Raw genomic sequence first — 20,348 nt, 5'->3', positions numbered from 1 at the left:
GCAGCGCAGGCCCGGCCCACCGGGGGAGGGGCAGACTGCACACCCGCCCCGCCGCCAGGCCCTGCCTGCCGCGCCTCCCGGAGAAAGGAAGCCGAGAGCGCGGGCGGGAAGGGGCGGGGGCGTTTAAAGGGGCCACGGCCGCCGCCAGGCCAGAGCCGGCAGTGCCTCCTACGGCCCAGGCCTCAGCTCTGGTGTACCCCTGTCCCCAGACGGTGTGAGTTTGCCTCACAGCCCCATCCCCTTAATTTCCGGGGACAGTGAACCCTGGGGATCAGAGAAGAGAGTAAGGAGCTGGAGGCCCGGGCTCCCCTTCCTCATCAAGGGGCTGTGGTTCAGGGTACCTGTCTCTGTTTGGGGTGAGTTGTGCATCCTGGTCCCCCATGAGTCCGCCTCTGTGTGTCCAGGTGTATGTGTGGTCACACTCTTGCTGACTGCGCACACCGCCAGCAATGTGGGCGCCCAGGTGCCAGAGGTCATGCAGTGTATCCCCTGCCACCGGGCTAAAAAGACATCTATTCCTCCTCCATGCTTTCGTCCAGAGAGGAAAGAATCTGGGCAATTTTTTTTGAAGACCTCCTGAGGAGTGACCACTGTGCCTGTGTGCAGTAATATCCACTTCGCATCGGTCTTGTATATGTCAACGGTGTTTCTAAGCCACCAGGGGTGTGTGTGTCCAGGGCGTGTGCATATAACATATAGGGACCTTTTTTGTGGTGGCCTTTCTTCCTGGACTTCACACTGAGACTCACTGGAGGTGGGGGGGGCGGGTGGACAGGGAGAGAAGGCGCAGGCCGCACGTGCGTGCACCCCTGGACTGACCATGCTCCCCCATACACGTGTGCCCCACGTGCACCCAACCCCCATCCCTGCAGCAGCAAAAGGCCAGAACTCTGTTTGTGGGGAGAGGGCAGGGGTGCCCAGGCCCAGGCCCAAGGGCCAGGTCAGTGGTGACACGATTAAGGGACGGTTCCCCAGATTAGGGGAGGGTTCCCCAGCGGCATGTAGTCCTGCTGTGTAACAAGGGAGCAGGAAGGGAGTCCTTGGGCAGGGGTGCGGGAGTTGGTTGATTTTAACCCAGCGGTTCCAGAGCAGCAGTGACTTGTGGGTGGCAGGCTGCTTCCCTGGGGGAGACAAGTAATGTTCATGAGTCACACCACCCGAAATATATGCAAAGCTGCCTCCATCGCCTTTCGCTGCAGCCCAGATTGACAAGTTTGTTTGAGATTGCGATCCACGAGGTATATTTATAATCACACCTTAAAAAAAAATCTTCTTGCAGGCATCCCCTCCCCCCATAGCCAGCAGCTCATCTGGCAGGGTTTCTGCGAGCAAAGATACCTCGCGGGGGGGGGGGGGGGCGGGGGGAGGGAGGACACCACCTGCCGCCCTGTGCTGCACTCCACCGAGGAGCCCGTCCGTGGGCTTCGTGGCCCCATCCCTGGCGATGGGAGGAGCGGCCTGGCCGCTCTTACCGGGCGCATAGCCCACGAACTGTGGCCGCCCGCTCACCCCAGATCGACCCCCAGCTATGGAATTTCATTTATTAGAAGTCGAGGCGGCTGCTGGCAGCCCCATTGCTTGGCTGTCTTTGTTTCTCTGCTGTGTGGGCGCGTCTCGAGCACGTGGCAGCTGGAGCGCGCAGGCCGGAGGAAAAGCGACCTGGGTTTAGAGTCCAGGGCCGCTTGGCAAAAAGAGAAACTCCGGCTGCCCAGAGGATAGGCCCCCCCCCCCAAATCCAGGCTGAGCTCCCCGCCTCCTTAAGCTCCAAGCCTTTTCAGGGGAGGAAGGTTAAGTCACCCCGTTCCCCCCACCCCGCTAGCCCCATCTCCTGGTTGGCCCTGGGACTACCTGGGAGTGGCCGAAGCACGGATCCACTCTCCAAACTTTGTTCCCGAAGCCCCCAGCCCCGCCACAGACGAGCTTCTGGGCCTGGGGCTAGGGATAAAAGGGTTTCAGAATTTCCCTTTGGAGACTTCGCCACCTCAGGAAGCAGGACAGTTAAAGAGGAATCGCAAAAAGACTCTAAAAACAATTTAATGAGGAAATGTACAGGCATTCTCCCGGCCACTCCTAGCCGTCCCTTCCCCGCTCCAGCCCCCTCCCCAACTCTGGCAGCAGCCACGACACTCTGCTGACCCCTCGTGGTGGAGGTGGGCAGCGGTCTCTGGCTGCGGGAGACGCCAGCTGGATCCTCCCAGCCTAGAGAAAGGGGCGAGGCGGTCCACTCCTCCCTCATCCTTTCCCGCCGGGGCCTGGCACTGCAGGGTGTGGAGGAGGTAGGACAGAAGACCACACAAAGAAACCTGAGAGAGGCTCGGAGAGTTTGCAAGCTTTTGCTAGCACCTCCCACAAAAATGCTTCCTGGATTGTTCTAAGTAGGGCTGGTATGGAATCCCTTATTCCTGTCTTGTTATAAGGTGGGCTCAAGAAGGCACTGTGCCTGGTCCCCCCACCTGTCCCAGTCCGCCTGGTTGGGGGAGGGATGCGCCATTTCCAGGGCAGTCACTATCCTTAGCTCACCCGAGGAGTTAGTATTTAGTGTCACATTTTAGAGGTGAGTGGTCCGAGAAACCAGAAAATTTAAGCAATCTGCTTAAGGTCAGGCAGATAGTAAGGAGGAATTCACTCAGGTTCTCTCAGACACCCCAGTCCCTATCCACTCCAGGTCCTACCAGCCCTTGCAATAAGCTGCCCCAGAGGGCAATTCCACTTTTATCGCGGCATCTGCAGGCACTCTTCTGGAAAGACCTCTCTGCCCTGGGGTTATTCAGGAAGGAGTTAGTTTCTGGAATCAGTCACTTCCTCTCCAGAGGGGACCACATGGGGTGGAGGTGGGGAGCTGCCACCTGCTGCTGTCTCTGCCCAGCCTCACTCTGGTCCTTGCAGAGGACAGCGTATGGCGGGAGGGGTCTGCTCTCCCAACCTTAATAGACATTCTCTTTCTAACGTCAAATGTGGAAGATGGAGTTTAATTTTAAAAGAAGGCAGGGAAAACTCCTACGCAGTATTTCAGGTGCCAGATTCCTGGTTGCTCCAGTGACCCTTGGCACTAACGCCCCACACCTTTCTCAGGATTCCTCCCATCAGTCACTCTTCTTGGAATCTGGATCCTGCTCACGTTCCACTAGGACCCAAACTCAATCCTGAAGGCCACACCTTCCCGCGACCCCTAAGGCTTGAGCAAGGCCTGTAACCCCCTCCTTCCCCAGCAAAAGGCAAAATGCCAGCGGGTGGCGGTGCGCCCCAGTCCAACTGGCGTCAGGACACTGCCTCCGTTCCAGCCAGGCCTGACTCCCTCCCCACTCTCTCAATGAATCAGGGGGCCACTGCGGGACCCTCTCCGGCCACTCGCCACCCCCAGTTCCACGAGGCGGACTACAAGCCCCATGATGCCGCGGGGCCGAGTTATAACAAGCACTGCCCAGGGCACCCACGTCCCCCTCCTCTCTCCCCCGCATCCCTGCATCCCTAGCCGACCGCTCGGGCTGAGGGCCGGGCTATGCAGCTGCGGGCGCGCGTCCCTGCGGCGGCGGCGTCCCTGGGGCCTTCGCCCCGTGCGCCCCCGCGCCTGCTGCGGGCGCCTGCCCCCTCGGCCGAGCAGCGTCTTTGTACGCGGGGGTGTGGGAGGCGAGGCGCGAGTCCGCGCCGCGCCGCCGAGTGCCCGCGCCCTCTCCGGGCGGGTGGGGGCCTTTCCGCGCCGCCCGCCGCCTCGCGAGGACGCCCGCGGCCCGCGCCGCCCGCACCGTTCCGGGCGCGCCACCCCCGCCCGCCGGCGCCGCTAGCACATGCCCGAGCCGCAGCCCTGCAAGCAGGCAGCGCTGGCCCCCCGCCCCGCGGCTCCGGGCCCTGGCTCTGGCGCGGTCCCTCCTCCCGGGCCGGGCGCCGCGGCCCCGGCATGAGGAGCGGGCGATGATCCCCGCCAACGCCTCCGCCAGGAAGGGGCCCGAGGGCAAGTACCCGCTGCACTACCTCGTGTGGCACAACCGCCACCGCGAGCTGGAGAAGGAGGTCCGCGCCGGCCAGGTAAGAGCGCCGTCGGGGTGCCGCGAGGACCCCATGGCCGGGCACGCCCGCCCGGCTTGGGGAGGGGGCGCGGCGCGGGCTGTCCCGCCCCCCTGGCGAGTTTGCAGCGCTTCTTTGTTCGCAGCCGCCGCTTTTGTGCTGTTGACCCGGAGAGGGTGATGGGAGCGGCCCCCGCCCGCTTCCCTCCGGCCCGGACTGGCGGCCCACACGTGCTCCGGACCCTCCCAGATTGGGGTAGGGGACGCCGTGCCCCTCCTCCGCCGGGGCAGTGAGGGCTGCGGGGAGGGGCTGCCGGCTCCATCTGTGTTCCACGCGGTAGGAGAGTCCGCCCCACTCAGCTCGGCAGCAACACCTCCCGCGTGAGTGTGCGGAGGTGGGCAATGCCTGCGTAGGGAGGGGGTCACGGGTCAAGGATCAAAGAGGCTGTGACACTCCCAGACATTCCAGCCCCACCCAGTGCCCTCTACCCTCACGATGAGCGCTTATCTGTTTGCTCAGACTGGGCAGAGCCCCTGGATCCCTCAGACCCGGCTCAGGAATGGGGAGTAAAGAGGGAGATCCTCTTGGGTTTAGCCCTGAAGGGCCTTGTCCAGGTGCTGAAAGGCGCTCTCCTGCCCTCTGGTGCTGGGGCCTGGCTTCTAGGCGCTGAGGAAGCGAGGGTCCCTTTGGCCCCTGGCAGGATTTGAGGTTTTGCACACAGAGCAGGCTACCAGGTTCCTCTAGTCATTGAGAATGGGTGGGTCAGCCAGCTTTGGCTGGGCGGTGGCCTCCAAGAAGATAAGGTAAGGGATGGGGTCTCCTGGCCGTTCTTTAGGACCAAGGTAGACAGGCAGGCAGGCACAGGTCACAGGTAGTTCCCAACTCTGCCCTTGGCCTTCAGGCATAGGTAGGCACACGTGGCATGGACTAACCCTCCAGGGTGGGGAGGCAGGAGCGAGAGCTGGGCCCAGCCTGCCCTGGTTTGTCTCCAGTTGAGGCCTGCAGACTTGGCCTAGATCTGAGATCCTGGGGCCATGGGCTGGGAGTGGTTTGCTAAGGCGTTGCCCCTTTGGGAATATGCCTTTTGAGGGCCACTTCCTGAGTCACAGGAAGTTCAGTTTGAGGAGCTGTCTGCTTCCAAGGGAAGAATGAGGTGGAGAGCAGGACATCCCCAGATGGTGAGCGAAGTGAGGGTCAGAGTGTGTCTCTGAATTCCACCACTGAGCCCTCGGACCAGTGCAGCACCCAGCTCTGCATAGCAGTCCCAGGAAGTGTTGGGGTGACCTGAGCCTCCATCTCTGATCGGGGTGTCCACTTCCATTCTACCTCTGCTTCCACAAGGATGCTCCAGGTTGCTCCTCAGACCACATCTCTGTTTATCCATCATAAAGGAAGTGGTTTGCAGCCACTGGTAAAGGAAGCAAGGTCAGAGTGGTGGATCCTGCGGGACAAAGATGAACAAACCAGGCACAGCCCATGCCCTCCAGGAAACCCCATTCTGGTGAAGCAAGTGTGAACAGGGAAGTACAGTGTGATGTGCAGGGTGCTAAAACAGTCCAGCCTCTTCTGGCTCTTCTCTGCTTTCCTCCCCTTAAGGGCAAGAGAAGACAAGCCTCTGATAGAGGTTACAGCTGGAGGGATTTAAGTATGATCTTAGAGGAACTTCCCAATGGGATGGTTGATGGTTGGTCAAAGAATTGTTAGGCAGAAGGCTAGTGGTCGAATGTCCGGAACACCTCAATCACACTCCCTTGCCCAAGGGGTGGGTGGTCCTTTTCTTGCAGAGATTGGAGAGAGGCAGAATGCCTTAGAAGAAAAGGCTTTTTCACCCAGTCCTGTCTGATTGACAGTCCTCAGGTCAGCAGTCATCTTCCTGGGGTGAGGCTGGATGGGGAGCACTGGAACCCGCTGCAGGTAGGGGTGGTTTGGACCACTGAGTGTGTTCCTCTTTGCTCCCCTCAGGCTGCCACAGAAACCAGGGACCAGGTTCACCCCATCCCCACCCTCTCATCCCCTCACCCTGGTGAGTTTTTGTCTTCCTGAAACGGATACTGCCTGCCCTGATCCAGGCCAGGGGGAATATAGGGCATTGGTTGAGATTAAACCCTTCTTCAACCCTAAAGGAATCAGGGGTGCCAAGAAGGGGAATGAATGCCAGTCAGTCTGGGTGGGAGAGCCCCCTGGCTGTATTTCGACTCCAGGACTGACCCAGAGTGATGCTTGCATCCAGATGTGCACTGCTCAGTCCCCAGGGCCTCAGACTCCCAGGGAGAACTGAGGATGCCCACCCCAGCCATTTCCTGCAGGTGATGGGTCTGGGGGCAGCCACTTAACATCATAATGAAACACTGTAGACCCCAGGCATCTCATCTGGGGGTCCCTGATCTCTGGTCCTTCTGGCACCCACTGTCACAGAAAACAGCTGGGTTTTCCTCAAACACACAGCAGCTGGGTTTCCCTGGTCTTCACTTGTCATAGCTGCCTCTTCTTCACGCCAAGAAAGCCCTGCAGAAGCCCTCCCGTGGGCAGGCTTGGCAATGCTGGCCAAGGAGGAGGGGGATGGCACGGCAGGCTTCTGAGCAGGTTCATGGGGTCTGGAAGCAGGGAGTGGTGGGGAGATGGGAGGTGCTCAGCAGGTGTTTTTTGGTGAAGGGAAGGGTCCATGATCACCCCTAGCCAATACCCAGCAATACAATGGTTGCTGGGTGCCCTGCTTCCTGCCACACACCTGCTCTACCAGGTTGGGAGGGGGCAGGGGGTTGTAGGGTAGGGGACGTGCCAGTTCCCCCTTGGCCGGCACGAGGCCTGAGGTCCAGACAGCTGGGCATGGCCTTGGTTCTGGAGTCACGCATCCCTGGTGTTCCCTGGGGGTGGGAGGTGGAGGTTAGACTGAATAGCTCCCTGTGGGAGGGCCAAGGAGAGCAGGATTCTTCCCAGGCAACAGGCACTCTGGAGGGGGCTGGACTGTGGTCCTAGAGAAACATTTTCTTTCTTCTGGCGGCTGCCTCCACCATGGTCCTCCTTCCTGCTTTCCCCGGTTCATCCTTCTGACCTAGAGGCCGGTGAGATGGGATCGTGGGGCCCCTGGATACTCAGACAGAGGCTGCCTCACCCAAAGTACCTGTTGTGTCCAGGAGCACCTGTGATCCCTTCTCCTCGCAAAGCAGGCAGTCCTGGGTATGGGCTGTCACCACAGCTGATGAGTTGGGAAGCTCAGGAGAGGGAGCCACAAACCCTAGAAACCAAAAATCAATGTGTCTGGGATGAGGGGGAGGGGCTGTGTGGGGCAGGATAAAGGGGGGTGGGTGGAGGGCGTGGGTGGAGGGGCGGGTGGCGGGGGTGGGCGGAGGGGTGGATGGAGGGGTGGGCGGAGGGGGAGTCAGCAGGTGCCACCCCCACTGGCCCAACTCCACTTGGGGAAGCATCTTGCCTCCCTCCCCCCCGTTGAGTGAGCTCAGGCCTGCCTGGTGGGAGAGCAGAGGAGCAGTGGCCATACCAGACTCTGGCTGTCTTCCCTGGGGCTGGGGGATGGAGTGGGGCAAGGAAAGGAGACGCAGGCTGAGCAGGCAAGGGGCCCCAGGCTCTGGGCCCCTCACCTTACTTCTCCAGCACCTGTGTTTAGTCTATACATTTGGTACGTTCTTATAAGATTTCACCTAACAAAAGGACTCTGCTAATGCTAAACAACTTTGAAAAATACCCTGCTAGTGCATGTGGGTTCAAGGAGTGTGCATGTGCAAATGTGCTGGCAAATACGTGTGTTACATGAGTAGAGGCCTGCAGGCCGGAGGGCAGCTGGGCACACATGTGCTTGTACACTTAGGGGTGCACATGTACAATGAGTGTGGATGCAGGAGTAAGAGTGTGTGTCCTTATGGTACCTGTACGAGTGTGTGTGTGTGTGCGTGTGTGTGTGCAGGCAGGTGCCTGAGTGGAAGCAGGGAGACTCTCCCCAGGGAGCCCCAGCTCCTAAGCTCGAAAGACCCCTGCTTTTGGCTCCAGCTGAGGCCAGCTGGGGTGCAGAGTTTCTGTTCTCTTGGTGGGGAGGGCTGGCTATTGGGTTTCATTGGAAACCTTTCCATTCCAGCAATTAAATAGCAGCAGGCCTTTGCCGAGGAAATGAATGAATTCTCCCACCTGGGCCCCCGGCAAGGTGCCTCTTCCCCTGCAGGCCCAGCTTTGGATGGGTGAGGGGGAACTTCGTTGGGGCTCGGCTGACAGTATGCAGGGCTGATGTTGGCCCTGGAAGACAGCGGTGCCTTGGGGACTCTGGGGAGGGCTGTCGGGAGAGCTCCTGTGGAGTGGGGGTAGGGAGGGCACCCCTGCCTGGCAGGCAGTGCCAGCCTCTCTGTGGAGCCTGGAGCGGAGGCACCTGAGGGGGAAGGAGGCAGGCGGCATCTGGAGCCCGGGGACCGGGCCCTGCTGGCTCCCTGGGGCCTTGTTAGCAGCAGCAGCATCTGGGGCGGGGCCGGTGGGAGGCGTGGGTGGCTGGGCTGCGGCCCCATGGGAAGGCCTCCTCCTGACGCCCCCCATGACCCAGCCAGCTCAGGGTCTATGGATCCTGCATCACTCCCACCCCAGGACTCAGGACCCCACCCAGGTCGGACCCTGAGGGGCCCAGCTCAACCCGTAAGAGGCTCCCCTCCCCTCTGGGGAGCTCATGTAGAGGAGCAGCAGGGGGGCCGCTCACAGGGGCCAGGCACAGTTTTGGGTTTTTTTTGAGGCTCCCAGTATATTTAAAAATGAAGAAATGCCAACAAGGGTTATAAAAGTTATATAAATAATCTGAATTATTTTAAATGTTTCATTTTTGACAAAGGAGTTCCCACTCATGTTTAAAATATTTAACTGTTGCTAGAAGGTAGCAGTCCTCACTACTTCCCCACTCCTCTCAGAGGCAACCACTGTGAACTCTTTAGGCTGTTCTGGTATTTGCCTCCATAATTATAAGCAATATACCTCTACAAGTATTTACTGGTTAATCAATTTTACACTTCAGTGCCTCGCCTTCCTTCCCCATGTCCCTTAAAAAGTCATCTATGCATTTATTTAATAAATATTTATTAAGCACCAGTTATGTGCCAGATGCTGTCCAGAGACTGGGGATGTAGCACTGAACAAGACAGACGGTCCCTTTGTGGGGCTTACAGTCTAGGAGAGGGAGACAATGAAAAAATAAATAAGCAATTTAATGTTGGGAGAGAACTAGAGCAGGATAAGGGACAACAGATAGATAAATAGCAACTGACATTTGAGATGGGTTGTCAGGACCAGCCTTTCTAAGGAGGTGACATTTGAGCAGTGGCCTGAATGAAGTGAGAGAAGCAGCTTTGTGGCTACTGGTACCCAGGAGAAGATGGTTCCGGAGAAGGCTGATATGCAGGAGTGGAGCTTGGAGAGATGGGAGAGCATGTGAGTTCAAAGAGACGTCCAGGATTCTTTTCTCAACTGGATGGGAAGCCATGGAGAGATTTTGAGCTAAGGGGCGTCAGGACCTGAGGAATATTTCACAGGATGACAGCACCTATGATGGGCCCTGTGAAGAATAGACCTAAGGAACCAAGAGAAGAGTGGGCGGAATTAGGTGACAGATGGGGTGGCCACGACCAGGAGGGTAGCCTGAAGGTGGTGAAAACTAAGATGACTTTGGATCTATTTTGAAGGTAGAGCCTGTAAGGTCAAATTTTACTGATGGATTAGATATGGAAGGTGAGAGAAAAAGAAGAGATAAAAACAGTCCCAATGTTTCTTACCTGGAAAGGGAGTGAACTGAGGTGCTGTTTACTGTGATGGGAGAACTGGGGCAGGTGAAGCTGTCCAGGTATGGCTGGCATAAAGAAAGCAAGGGAAAGAAGTCACAGGTCAGAACGTCCCATTTTGTTTCATGAATTCAATTTCCTTTTCATATTTTTCTCAGGGTGTAAATTACTGTCCCCCCCGCCAAATTTTTTTTACATCTGTTTCCTGCATTGACAGTTGTTTCCTCTGGGTTTTTAGCATCTATTTGCATGTTTTGGTATCTTTCATGTTGGCAGCTTTCCTCAAGTGTCCACTCACCCTCGGCTCTTGGGGCTTATTTAAGGATGGGGGTGTGGAGCTTATAAACGAACAGGTGCTGCTCTAAGATGACTGGCCTGCTTATTGTTGGGATCCCCAAATTTCTGTACCCAGAGGTCTGTGGTGCCTCTAGTTTCTGCAAGAAGGAATTCTCCAGTCTCCTGCTAGGGGTAGGATGGGGCAGTGTTATGTGCAGTCTGGCTGCCAGTGGTTCAGGACTTGAGGCAGGGAAGGGACTGGGCTTTGACTGTTCACCAGTTTTCAGTCCCATGACCTCATCCTCAGACCAATGTCCGAGTTCAGTGCATCTGAAGCTCAATTTCTATCAAGAATAAACCCCTGGCATCCTGTGGAGAGGAAGGGGGGCATCTCCCAGCTTTACAAGATTGGAGAGGGGGTTCTGAATTTTAACCAGACCCCTCTGTATTCAGTCCTGAGCCTTTCTCCCACCTCTGCTGTTCCCACTGCCTGCATGTTCTGCACCTGTCAAGGGTGCTAAGGGGGGAATCCAGCTTGCTAATCACTGGGGTTTCCCTCTGTGAATGCTTGGGTTCTAGTACCTTCTGTTCTCTTAAGTCAATTGTGATGCCCCAGCCACTTTCTTGTGGGTTTTAAATATTTTATTGGCATTCTTATACTTACTCACACATTTACTTTTCTTTATTTTTTTAATGTGGTTGTGCCGGGTCTTAGTTGTGGCAGGTGGCGGGTTCCTTAGTTGCAGCATGAGAACTCTTAGTTGCGGCATGCATGTGGGATCTAGCTCCCTGACCAGGGATCGAAGCTGGGCCCCCTGCATTGGGAGCGCAGAGTCTTAACCACTGCGCCACGAGGGAAGTCCATCACACATTTACCTTTTGAGGGAATCTTCATTCCTTTGTATAGATCTAAGTTTCCCTCTGGTATCATTTTCCTTCCACTTGAATAACTTCATTTAACATTTCTTGCATGTCTTCTGGTGATAAATTCTCTTAGCTCTTGTTTGTCCATAAAAGTCTTTATTCCCCCATTTCATTTTTGAAGTATATTTTTCACAGGATATAGAATTCTAGGTTGACAATTTTTTCCCCAGCACTTCAAAGATTTCATTCTGTTGTCTTCTAGCTTGCATCATTACTGATGAAAAGTATGTAGTATTTCCTATATTTGTCCTTACATACATAGCGTGTCTCAATTCTCAAAATGCTTTCCACAACACTGTAAATCAACTATACTCCAATAAAAAATTTTTTAAAATGCTTTTAAGATTTTCTTTTTATCATTAGTTTTCAGCATTTGATTATGATGGGCCTTGGCTTAGGTTTTTTGGTGTTTTTCTTCCTTGGGATTCATTGAGTTCCTTGGTTCTGTGGATTTATCATTGTATTAGTTTCCGCAACAAATTACCACAGACTGGGTGGGTTAAAACAACACAAATTTATTCTCTCATCATTTTAGAAGTCCAGGTTCAAGGTATCAGCTCCACTCCTTCCAAAGTCTCTAGGGGAGAATCCTTCCTTGTCTCTTCAAGCTTCTGGCGGCTCCAAGCATTCCTTGGCTTGTGGTTGCATAACTTCAGTCTCTGCCTGCATCTTCACATGGAACTTCTCTGTGTGTGTGTTTTATAAACTGGATTTAGGGCCTACCTGGATAATTCAGGCTGATCTCATTTTAAGATCCTTAACTTAATTATATCTGCAAAGACCCTTTTTCCAAATAAGGTCACATTCACAGGTTCTGGCAGTTAGGATGTAGACATATATTTTGTGGGGGCACCACCATTCAACTTACTACAGTAGTTTTTTTTAAACCGAATTTGGAAATTTTTTGGCTATTTCTTTAAATTTGTCTTATTCTTCCACTTATCCTATCCTGTGGGACTACAATTATACATATGTTAGAATGCCTTATAGTGTCTCACAGATTGCTGAGGCTGTTTGCATGTTTTTCAATACTTTTTTTCTCTTCTGTTCTTCAGTTTGTACAGTTCTGTTGCTGTATCTTTAAATTCACTGATTTTCTTTTTATTCTGTAGTGTCTAGTCTACTGTTAATTCTATCCAGTGAAAATTTCATTTCAGATATTGTACTTTTTATCTCCCATTTCTTTCCCTGTGAATGTTGTTTTTCTTTAAACTTTTGAGCATATTGAGCCATTCACCTTTATTGTTTCTGAATATGTTTCTATTAAATGATTTTTCTCCTGATTATGGGTTTTATATTTTCCTACTTCTATGCATGTCTAGTCATTTTTAACTGGATGTTGGACATTGTAAATGTTGTGATGTTAAGCATCGGGATATTGTTGTCTTCCTTTAGAGTGTTAGACTTTGTTCTGGCAGCCTAAGTTAAGTTACTTGCAAATCAGTTTGATCCTTTTGAGCTTATTTTTAATCTTTATTAGATTAGGTCTGGGTGAGCCTTTTCTCTTGGGATAGGATTCCTACTCCTAAGATATAACCCTTCTTGGGTCTCTTGAATACCCTGGGTAATCAACAAGAACTCTCTACTCTAGCAGGTTGGAGCTTGAATGTCTCCCTGCCATGGGTGAGCTCTGAGAATTTACCAGCCTATTGTTCCTTTTCTGCCTGGTTTTGTTGAGTTTCACTCTACACATGTGAAGTTTAGTATTCAGCAAAGACTCAAAGGGGACTATATGCAGATTTCTGGAGTTTTTGTTTTGTTTTGTTTTTTTACATAGCTCACTTCTTCCTGGAACTCTGCCCTGCAACTTCTAGCTACCTCAGCCTCCCTGAACTCCTATCTCTGTCTCCTTAACTCCTCAGCAAGACTACCATGCTCTGCTGGGGATTCCCCTACCTGAATTGCTGTCTGGAATATTCCTCTAAGTAGAAACTTAGGCAATCATAGAGCCCACCTTGTTTGTTTCTCTTACTTCAGGGATCACAGTCCTGGACTAATTGTTGCCTAATGTCTGAAAACAATTATTTCATATATTTTGAAGCAATAGTTTTCTCTGTTTGGTGGGAGGGTAATTTCAGTTATCGCATCATATTAGAGTAGAAGCCTTTTCCTGGCATTTTTTTTTTTTTTAATTTTTTTTTTTTATAGCTACTTTATTTATTTATTTATTTATTTTTGGCTGTGTTGGGTCTTCGGTTCGTGCGAGGGCTTTCTCTGGTTACGGCAAGTGGGGGCCACTCTTCATCGCGGTGCGGGGACCGCTCTTCATCGCGGTGCGCGGGCCTTTCACTATCGCGGCCCCTCCCGTTGCGGGGCACAGGCTCCAGACGCGCAGGCTCAGTAGTTGTGGCTCACGGGCCCAGCTGCTCCGTGGCATGTGGGATCTTCCCAGACCAGGGCTCGAACCCGTGTCCCCTGCATTAGCAGGCAGATTCTCAACCACTGCGCCACCAGGGAAGCCCTTCCTGGCATTTTAATCAAGTTTTGGGGAGGAGAAAAGGAGTTACATACACGTGGTCGGTTCACATATTTAAGCAGAAGTCCTAGTCTCCTGAAATATATCTAAATATTTATGTTTAACAAACATATGCTTTTATCACGCAACAAAAATCTCATGTCATATAATCGTGTTATTCACAAAATAATAAGAGTATTTATAAAAAATGTTAATACATAGTGTCCCATAGGCACAGGACATGGGTTTGAAGTTGTACCATGAACATATTCTTTCATTCTTATCAATGTATTACTGCAACTGTTTGCTAAACCTCTCAGGGATAATGTCAATGATCTAAATTGGTGGCCCTTCCTGAAGGTGTGGTCTTGGACCCCTAGGATAGGTCCTGTCTCAGGTGCCCTCCCTGGCCAAGAGTCTTTCTAGACCACACTTCGGCCCCAGGCTTACTCTTCACAGGCAGACCACTGGGCCTTGGAAGAGTGAACCCAGTCAGGGCACCTAGGTGGACAGGAAAGGAAGTCCTTCCCTTTCTCAGAGTTACTTCCTGCCCTCTCCTGCAAGCCCCTTTCCCCTCACCTGACCCCAGCTCATTGTGTCTATTTTTTCCATTGCCTTCTGAGACGGGCAAGACAGGACAGCTAGGTGGTTGCTGCCTGCCTAGAGGCTGTCAGGCTTAGATGGGCTACCTCAGAAGTGACCAGGGCGACCTCTTCACCTCTTCCAGGTGGACATCGAGCAGCTGGATCCCCGTGGGCGGACTCCCCTGCACTTGGCCACCACCCTGGGGCACCTCGAGTGTGCCCGCGTGCTCCTGGCACACGGCGCAGATGTGGGCAGGGAGAATCGCAGCGGCTGGACAGGTGGGCACCCCTACTCACCCCTACCACACAGCCTGGGTCTCCCGGCATCATATCCTCACCTCTGATTGGCTGAAGGGAGCCCTAGGCAGGATCCTGCCCTGTGACATTGCCTCTTGCCCACACCCCGCCCCCAGTGCTTCAGGAAGCTGTGAGTACCCGGGACCTGGAGCTGGTGCAGCTGGTGCTGCGGTACCGGGACTACCAGCGGGTGGTGAAGCGGCTGGCAGGCATCCCTGTGCTCCTGGAGAAGCTGCGCAAGGTGAGGGCCAGCCTCTCAGCTTCCCCACCACGGTCTTTGAACGCTATCTCTAGCACAGGCTTAGCCACTCTCCTCTTCATCCTCCAGGCCCAGGACTTCTACGTGGAGATGAAATGGGAGTTCACTAGCTGGGGTAAGAGGGGCTGACGGGGGCCTCTCTGGGCACTCTCCCACCTCAGGGCTTCTGCACTTGCTGCTTCCCTGCCTAGAGCACTCTTCCCATCACTCTCCCATGGCTCCTTCTCACCTCTTAGCTCTCAGCGCATTGCTACCTCTTCCTGAGGCCTTTCCACAATGCCTCGATTGATTCCATTATTATTTCCTTCACTTTGTAATGACTGGCTCATTTGTTTGTTACCTGTCACCCCTTACTAGAAGGTGAGCTCCAAGAGGGCAGGGGTCCCGTCTTGTTCAATGTTGTATCCCCAGTGCCTGGCACATAGTAGGTGTTTAATAAATATTTGTTGGAAGACTAGATGAAAGGTTGAGTGAGTGAATTAAATGGTGGATACTAGGGACTTGGTGGTGGCTGAGTCATGCCTGTCCCCAGCCTCAGGTTGTTCATTTCTGAGTGACTGTGGTCTACATTTGTGGGGGGGAACTGGGGCAGGGGCTGCTCTCCCACCGGTTCCCTTACCCTTTCCCAGCCACACTCCTGACCCCCATGCTCTGAGGTGGCTGAGGGTGGTGGGCCAGACAAACTGAAGCCACCTCTGACCTTCTCTTCAACCTAGTGCCCCTGGTGTCCAAGATCTGCCCCAGTGACACCTACAAAGTGTGGAAGAGTGGGCAGAACCTTCGGGTAGACACCACACTTCTGGGCTTTGACCACATGACGTGGCAGCGAGGGAACCGCAGCTTTGTCTTCAGGGGCCAAGGTCAGGCAGGCGGGAGATGGGGCAGGGTGGGGAGGCTGGGGACAGCCCCCTGAGACCCCTGACCCCCTGTGCTATTCTGCGGCTGGCAGACACGAGCGCCGTGGTCATGGAGATTGACCACGACCGCCGGGTGGTGTACACAGAGACCCTGGCTCTGGCCGGGCAGGACCGTGAGCTACTGCTGGCTGCTGCCCAGCCCACCGAGGAGCAGGTGCTGAGCCGGCTCACCGCACCCGTCGTCACCACGCAGCTCGACACCAAGAACATCTCCTTTGAGAGGTAAGTGGGAATGACATTGGAAGCCTGGAGCCAGCCTGGTGGACGCCCCCTCACCTAGACCACTCTGCTTCCCTAGGAACAAGACCGGCATCCTGGGCTGGCGCAGCGAGAAGACCGAGATGGTGAATGGGTATGAAGCCAAGGTGAGGTCATAGCTCCCGGGTGCCAGACCCATCACACTCTTGCCTACAGCGAGCTGGGCAGGGGTTTCCTGACCATGCTGTCTCAGCCTTGGAGGTGCAGAGGCAATGCAGCGTGGAGGGAAGGTCATGAGACTAAGAGGCAACTGATGAGAATGGCCAGCATTTATTGAGCACCTAATATTATGTTCATGCTCAAGGCTCTGTTCTGACATTTTAAATGTATGTACTTGTATGTATGTATGTGTGTCTACGTACACATGCACACACGTCTATATATATGTGTGTGTATGTCTCACACACACACACTCATTTAATCCTCATGACAACCCTTTCGGGTAGATGCTATTATTATTCCCATTTTACAGATGTTTATCGAGCCCTTTCCACAGTTTCCCATTTAATCTTCACAACAACTCTATGAAGTAGGGTACTGGCCCATTTTATGATGAGGAAGCAGGGGCTTGGAGTGACTAAGTGGCCAGTACAAGGTTGCCCAGAGCCAAGCTTCAGACCCAGCTGGCTGACTCCAAAGCCAGGCCTTTACCCCTAAGAAGACTGTTGTGGGGGACCCCCAGCAGTCACTCTGGGACCCCCATATCACCCATGTGGGGCCATGTGGTGAAGAGTCTAACCAATGCAAGTTTCTGTGTCGTTGTTGTTTCCTCCTGGAAGCCTTCCCTGATTCATAGGCTGGGTTATGGCCTCTGTTTTTTGTTCCCACAGTCCTGTGCTCTCCCCATTAGAGCATGTATCACACTGTGTTATTACTGTCCATTGTCTTCTTGATTGTGAGCCTCAAGAGGGCAAGGATCGTGTCTGGCCATGCTTGTTCACCGCTGTATCCCTGATGGCTGCCTCAGTGCCTGGTTTATAAAGCCTCCTCACAAAAATGTTTGTTGAATGAATAAGAGAACTGAATGAATAACTTCATATAATTACTTGCCCAAAGGCCTGGAGATTGGAACTGACAGCACCCCCCTCCCCTGACCGTTCCTTGTAGGAAGTGTTCATAACGTCCTTAGGGGCAGGGTAGGGGTACCAAAGCTGTCTGTGAGTCCTTTCCTCATCTGTCCCCAGGTATATGGGGCATCCAATGTGGAGCTCATCACCCGGACACGGACAGAGCATCTTTCAGAACAGCACAAGGGCAAGGTCAAAGGTAATGAGGCAGAGGTGGATGGGGGGGGGCGGGGGAGGAACCAGCCCCACTCAAGCGCCTCCATCAGTATTTCCTCTGACATCCTAGCAAGAGCCAGGATAGTTTATTCAGGCAAATAGGTTTCAATTCAAGTGCCAAATCCTAGTGATTGGTAGTGGTTGCCTAGAGTGCTGTTAAGATTCTAAGGCAACATTTGGGCTCAACGGGCTCAACTGATTACTAATATCTGCATTGGATTTGGGGGCAGGGGGGAATGTCATGTACGCTGTTTGTTGGCCATTCTAGTCTAGTGGGACATATCCTAGGCAGAAGGACAGGGGCCCTGCCACTGATTCTCTGTGCCCACTGATACTACAACTGACTCTCTGGGCACCAGTTAGTCTGTCTGAAGTGGATAGACATAATTCCCACCTCACAAGAGAACAAAATGAAGTTAATATGGAAGCACCTGAAGGAAAACATACACATGCATACCCCAGAACACTTTTGGAAGTTTCTCCTGAGCCCCAGGCCTACTTTTATTCCAGCTGTGCTTATGGTGGTCCTGCCCCTGCCCCTTGGAGTCCTCAGTCACCTTCAGGTGAAGGTGCCTGGGTGTGTGGTGTGGGTGAGCAATCCTCCCTCCCCCCAGGGACCAGCCTCCTCCCTGGGTCTTGGGTGCTGTCACTTCTGAGGACTGCAGTGTCCTCTGAAATGCCATATTTCTTGCAGGCTGTAAGACACCTCTGCAGTCCTTCCTGGGAATTGCTGAGCAGCATGGGGGCCCCCAAAATGGGGTGAGTGTGTGCGAGGGGTACCCCTCTGTGGAAGGGTGTGGATGGGGATCAGGAGGAGGTCTGGGAGGCACCCTGTGGGGACTTCCTTTCTTTCCACAATGCCCAAGGCCCTGTCAGCTCCAATGGCGGGGGGACAGATCCGGGGCTTGTAATACCAAGTGGCTGGCCTGGCCTCAGGGACTGAGAAGGGCTCATAAGCCCCTCCCTGTGTGGTACAGACCCTGATCACTCAGACTCTGAGCCAAGCCAACCCCACTGCCATCACCGCAGAAGAGTACTTCAATCCCAACTTTGAGCTTGGCAACCGTGACATGGGCCGACCCATGGAACTGACCACCAAGACACAGAAGTGAGGCCCCATGGTGGTGCTGGGGAAGGGTGGGCAGGGCTGGGAGGCCATGGCTTCTACAATGTCCCTCACCACTTGGGATCTGGGGCGCAGGTTCAAGGCCAAGCTGTGGCTGTGTGAGGAGCATCCCCTGTCCCTGTGTGAGCAGGTGGCCCCCATCATTGACCTCATGGCCGTCAGCAATGCACTTTTCGCCAAGCTCCGGGATTTCATTACCCTGCGCCTGCCTCCGGGATTCCCTGTCAAGATTGGTGAGGCTCCACCCCCATTTCCCTTGAGCAGCTATTGGGAGGATGGGGCTTAGAGGAGGTAAAGAGTGGGTACCTAAGGTGTGAGGGAGTGGGTGGTGGCGCCTGATGGTTTCTGCGTCCTCAGAAATCCCGATTTTCCACATCCTCAATGCCCGCATCACCTTCGGGAACCTCAATGGCTGCGATGAGCCGGTGCCGTTGGTGCGAGGCAGCCCCAGCAGCGAGACCCCTTCCCCAGGCAGTGACTCCTCCAGTGTCAGCAGCTCCAGTTCCACGAGTGAGACCCTGTCCTGCCCTGAGCCCGCCCTCACTTCCCCTCCCCACCGAGCACTTCCCCGGGAGTGGCCGGGAGGGGAGGTCTGGTCCACTCTGACCCACAGCCCGGCGCCCCCAGCCTCGTGCCGTGGCTGCGAGATCTCCCCCACTTTGTTCGAGGCCCCACGCGGCTACAGCGTGCTGGGCGGCCAGCGAGAGGCCACCACCCGCGATGACGATGACGACCTGCTGCAATTCGCCATCCAGCAGAGCCTGCTTGAGGCGGGCAGTGAGTATGACCAGGTGCGTCCCCGCGGCCGCACGGGGCCACTGGACTGCGGTGCCGCCACAGCTAACTGGCTCACCCCCGCCTCCGCCCAGGTCACCATCTGGGAGGCGCTAACGAACAGCAAACCGGGCACTCACCCCATGTCCTACGAGGGTCGCCGAAAGGACAGGTCAGTGCCCGCCCGTCCTGAGAGGGTTTGGAGACGCCTATTCCCCCACCTCCCATACACGTGCACAGAGAACACCAGGGCCCTGTCACGGTGCGTATGGACACTGCCGCATGAGCAACCCCTCTTGGCCCAGAGGAACCGTGGTACCGTCATCAGGGACCCTACTGGTTTCAAGATGGCGTCTACCACCACCACCCGTTCCTGACTCAGGGGTGGGTGAGCACTACTCCAAACGCGGCCTTAGAGCCTTCACAGACCCTCACCAGACAGAATGTCGGGGCTGGGGTTCTAGAAGACTGGGAGGATGGGCTTCGTGGTAGCTGGAATCAGCTCCTACCGGGTGGGAGGGAGCCAGGGAGGTGACGCGGGACTCATCGCCTCCACTGGAGGGTGTTGAGGCCTGCGCTGTCCCGGGGCCTCCACACCGTCTCCGCCCTGCACATGGGCAGATGCCCGGAGCCCTCGATGTATCTTACCTGCCTCCAGGAGCGCTCCGCCCACGCCGCAGCGCCAGTCCACAACCCCCGCGGGCCTGGCGTCGGTCCCCAGCCCTCGGCCCAGCCCACGCCCAGGCCAAGGCGGCCACGTGTTCCGGAGCTACGATGAGCAGCTGCGGCTGGCCATGGAGCTGTCTGCGCAGGAGCAGGAGGAGCGGCGGCGGCGCGCGCGCCAGGAGGAGGAGGAGCTGGAGCGCATCCTGCGGCTCTCTCTGACTGAGCAGTAGCGCCCTCTGCCGGGCCCCTTGGCCACGCCCCGCGGGACCCGCCCCGGAGCGAGAGTCGCCCGTCCTGCGCGCTCGCCTAGCTGAGTCTGGAGACCCGAACCGCCGCCTCGGGGGCGTAGCGGTGCACCCGGCACCAGATGGGGAGGGGTTCGGCCCGGCCGTGGGGTACCTTCCTGGAGGCAGCTGGCACGGCCCGGCTCCCCTGCTTTGCTGTATCCTGACCCCACCCCACTCCCCTGGGCTCTGACCGGTCCAAGGGCGGAGCCAGGCCGTTTGAGGGGGAGACGGTCCTTAGAGGAGCACTGTCCCCATCCCTTGCTCCTTCTGGCCAGTCCTCCTTTCTGCTCACTGACCCCACTCCAGGACACTGCCCGTGAAGCCTTTGCATCTCCGCTCTTCACCCCTGGGGGGCAGCTGAGCTCCCCACGTGCTGTGTGGCTGCTTCGTCTTAGACACAAACCAGCACGTCAAGGGCCCAGCTCCTCCCCCACCCCGGCATTTCAGCGTCAAGTGCACTTAGCGGGGTGCCCGGCTCCCC

General features: G+C 55.2%; 1 protein-coding gene across 4 annotated transcripts; it reads left to right on the top strand.

Annotated features, from left to right (window-relative positions):
- Positions 1–3,888: 3,888 nt before the first annotated feature.
- On the top strand, positions 3,889–20,134 carry ANKRD13B (ankyrin repeat domain 13B). 4 transcript variants are annotated; one of them, XM_007183851.2, is made up of 15 exons: positions 3,889–4,023; positions 14,144–14,279; positions 14,414–14,538; positions 14,626–14,671; positions 15,273–15,416; positions 15,506–15,695; positions 15,772–15,838; positions 16,916–16,997; positions 17,709–17,773; positions 17,992–18,122; positions 18,216–18,373; positions 18,498–18,650; positions 18,768–18,931; positions 19,010–19,086; positions 19,573–20,134. In XM_007183851.2, exons 1-15 carry the CDS (start codon positions 3,910–3,912, stop codon positions 19,808–19,810), a joined length of 1,890 nt encoding a protein of 629 aa, XP_007183913.2. In that variant the 5' UTR covers positions 3,889–3,909; the 3' UTR covers positions 19,811–20,134. The 4 variants fall into 4 exon arrangements, with proteins under 4 accessions (XP_007183913.2, XP_057392255.1, XP_007183910.2 ...); XM_057536273.1 differs by lacking the exon at positions 3,889–4,023 and adding exons at positions 4,350–4,382; positions 5,965–6,025 and having other exon boundaries at positions 18,498–18,931; XM_057536272.1 differs by having other exon boundaries at positions 15,560–15,695; positions 18,498–18,931.
- Positions 20,135–20,348: the final 214 nt, after the last annotated feature.

Source organism: Balaenoptera acutorostrata, chromosome 20, assembly GCF_949987535.1.
Source record: "Balaenoptera acutorostrata chromosome 20, mBalAcu1.1, whole genome shotgun sequence".
Taxonomy (NCBI): Eukaryota; Metazoa; Chordata; class Mammalia; order Artiodactyla; family Balaenopteridae; genus Balaenoptera; species Balaenoptera acutorostrata.
The sequence above is the reverse complement of the archived record's forward strand: the minus strand, read 5'-3'. Positions and strand labels throughout refer to the sequence as shown.

Coding starts and splice junctions, on each gene's coding strand:
- ANKRD13B (XM_007183848.2), top strand. CDS start 3,910: ATGATCCCCGCCAACGCCTCCGCCAGGAAGGGGCCCGAGGGCAAGTAC. Junction 14,539..14,625: donor TCCTGGAGAAGCTGCGCAAG/GTGAGGGCCAGC, acceptor TTCATCCTCCAG/GCCCAGGACTTCTACGTGGA. Junction 16,998..17,708: donor GCACAAGGGCAAGGTCAAAG/GTAATGAGGCAG, acceptor TATTTCTTGCAG/GCTGTAAGACACCTCTGCAG.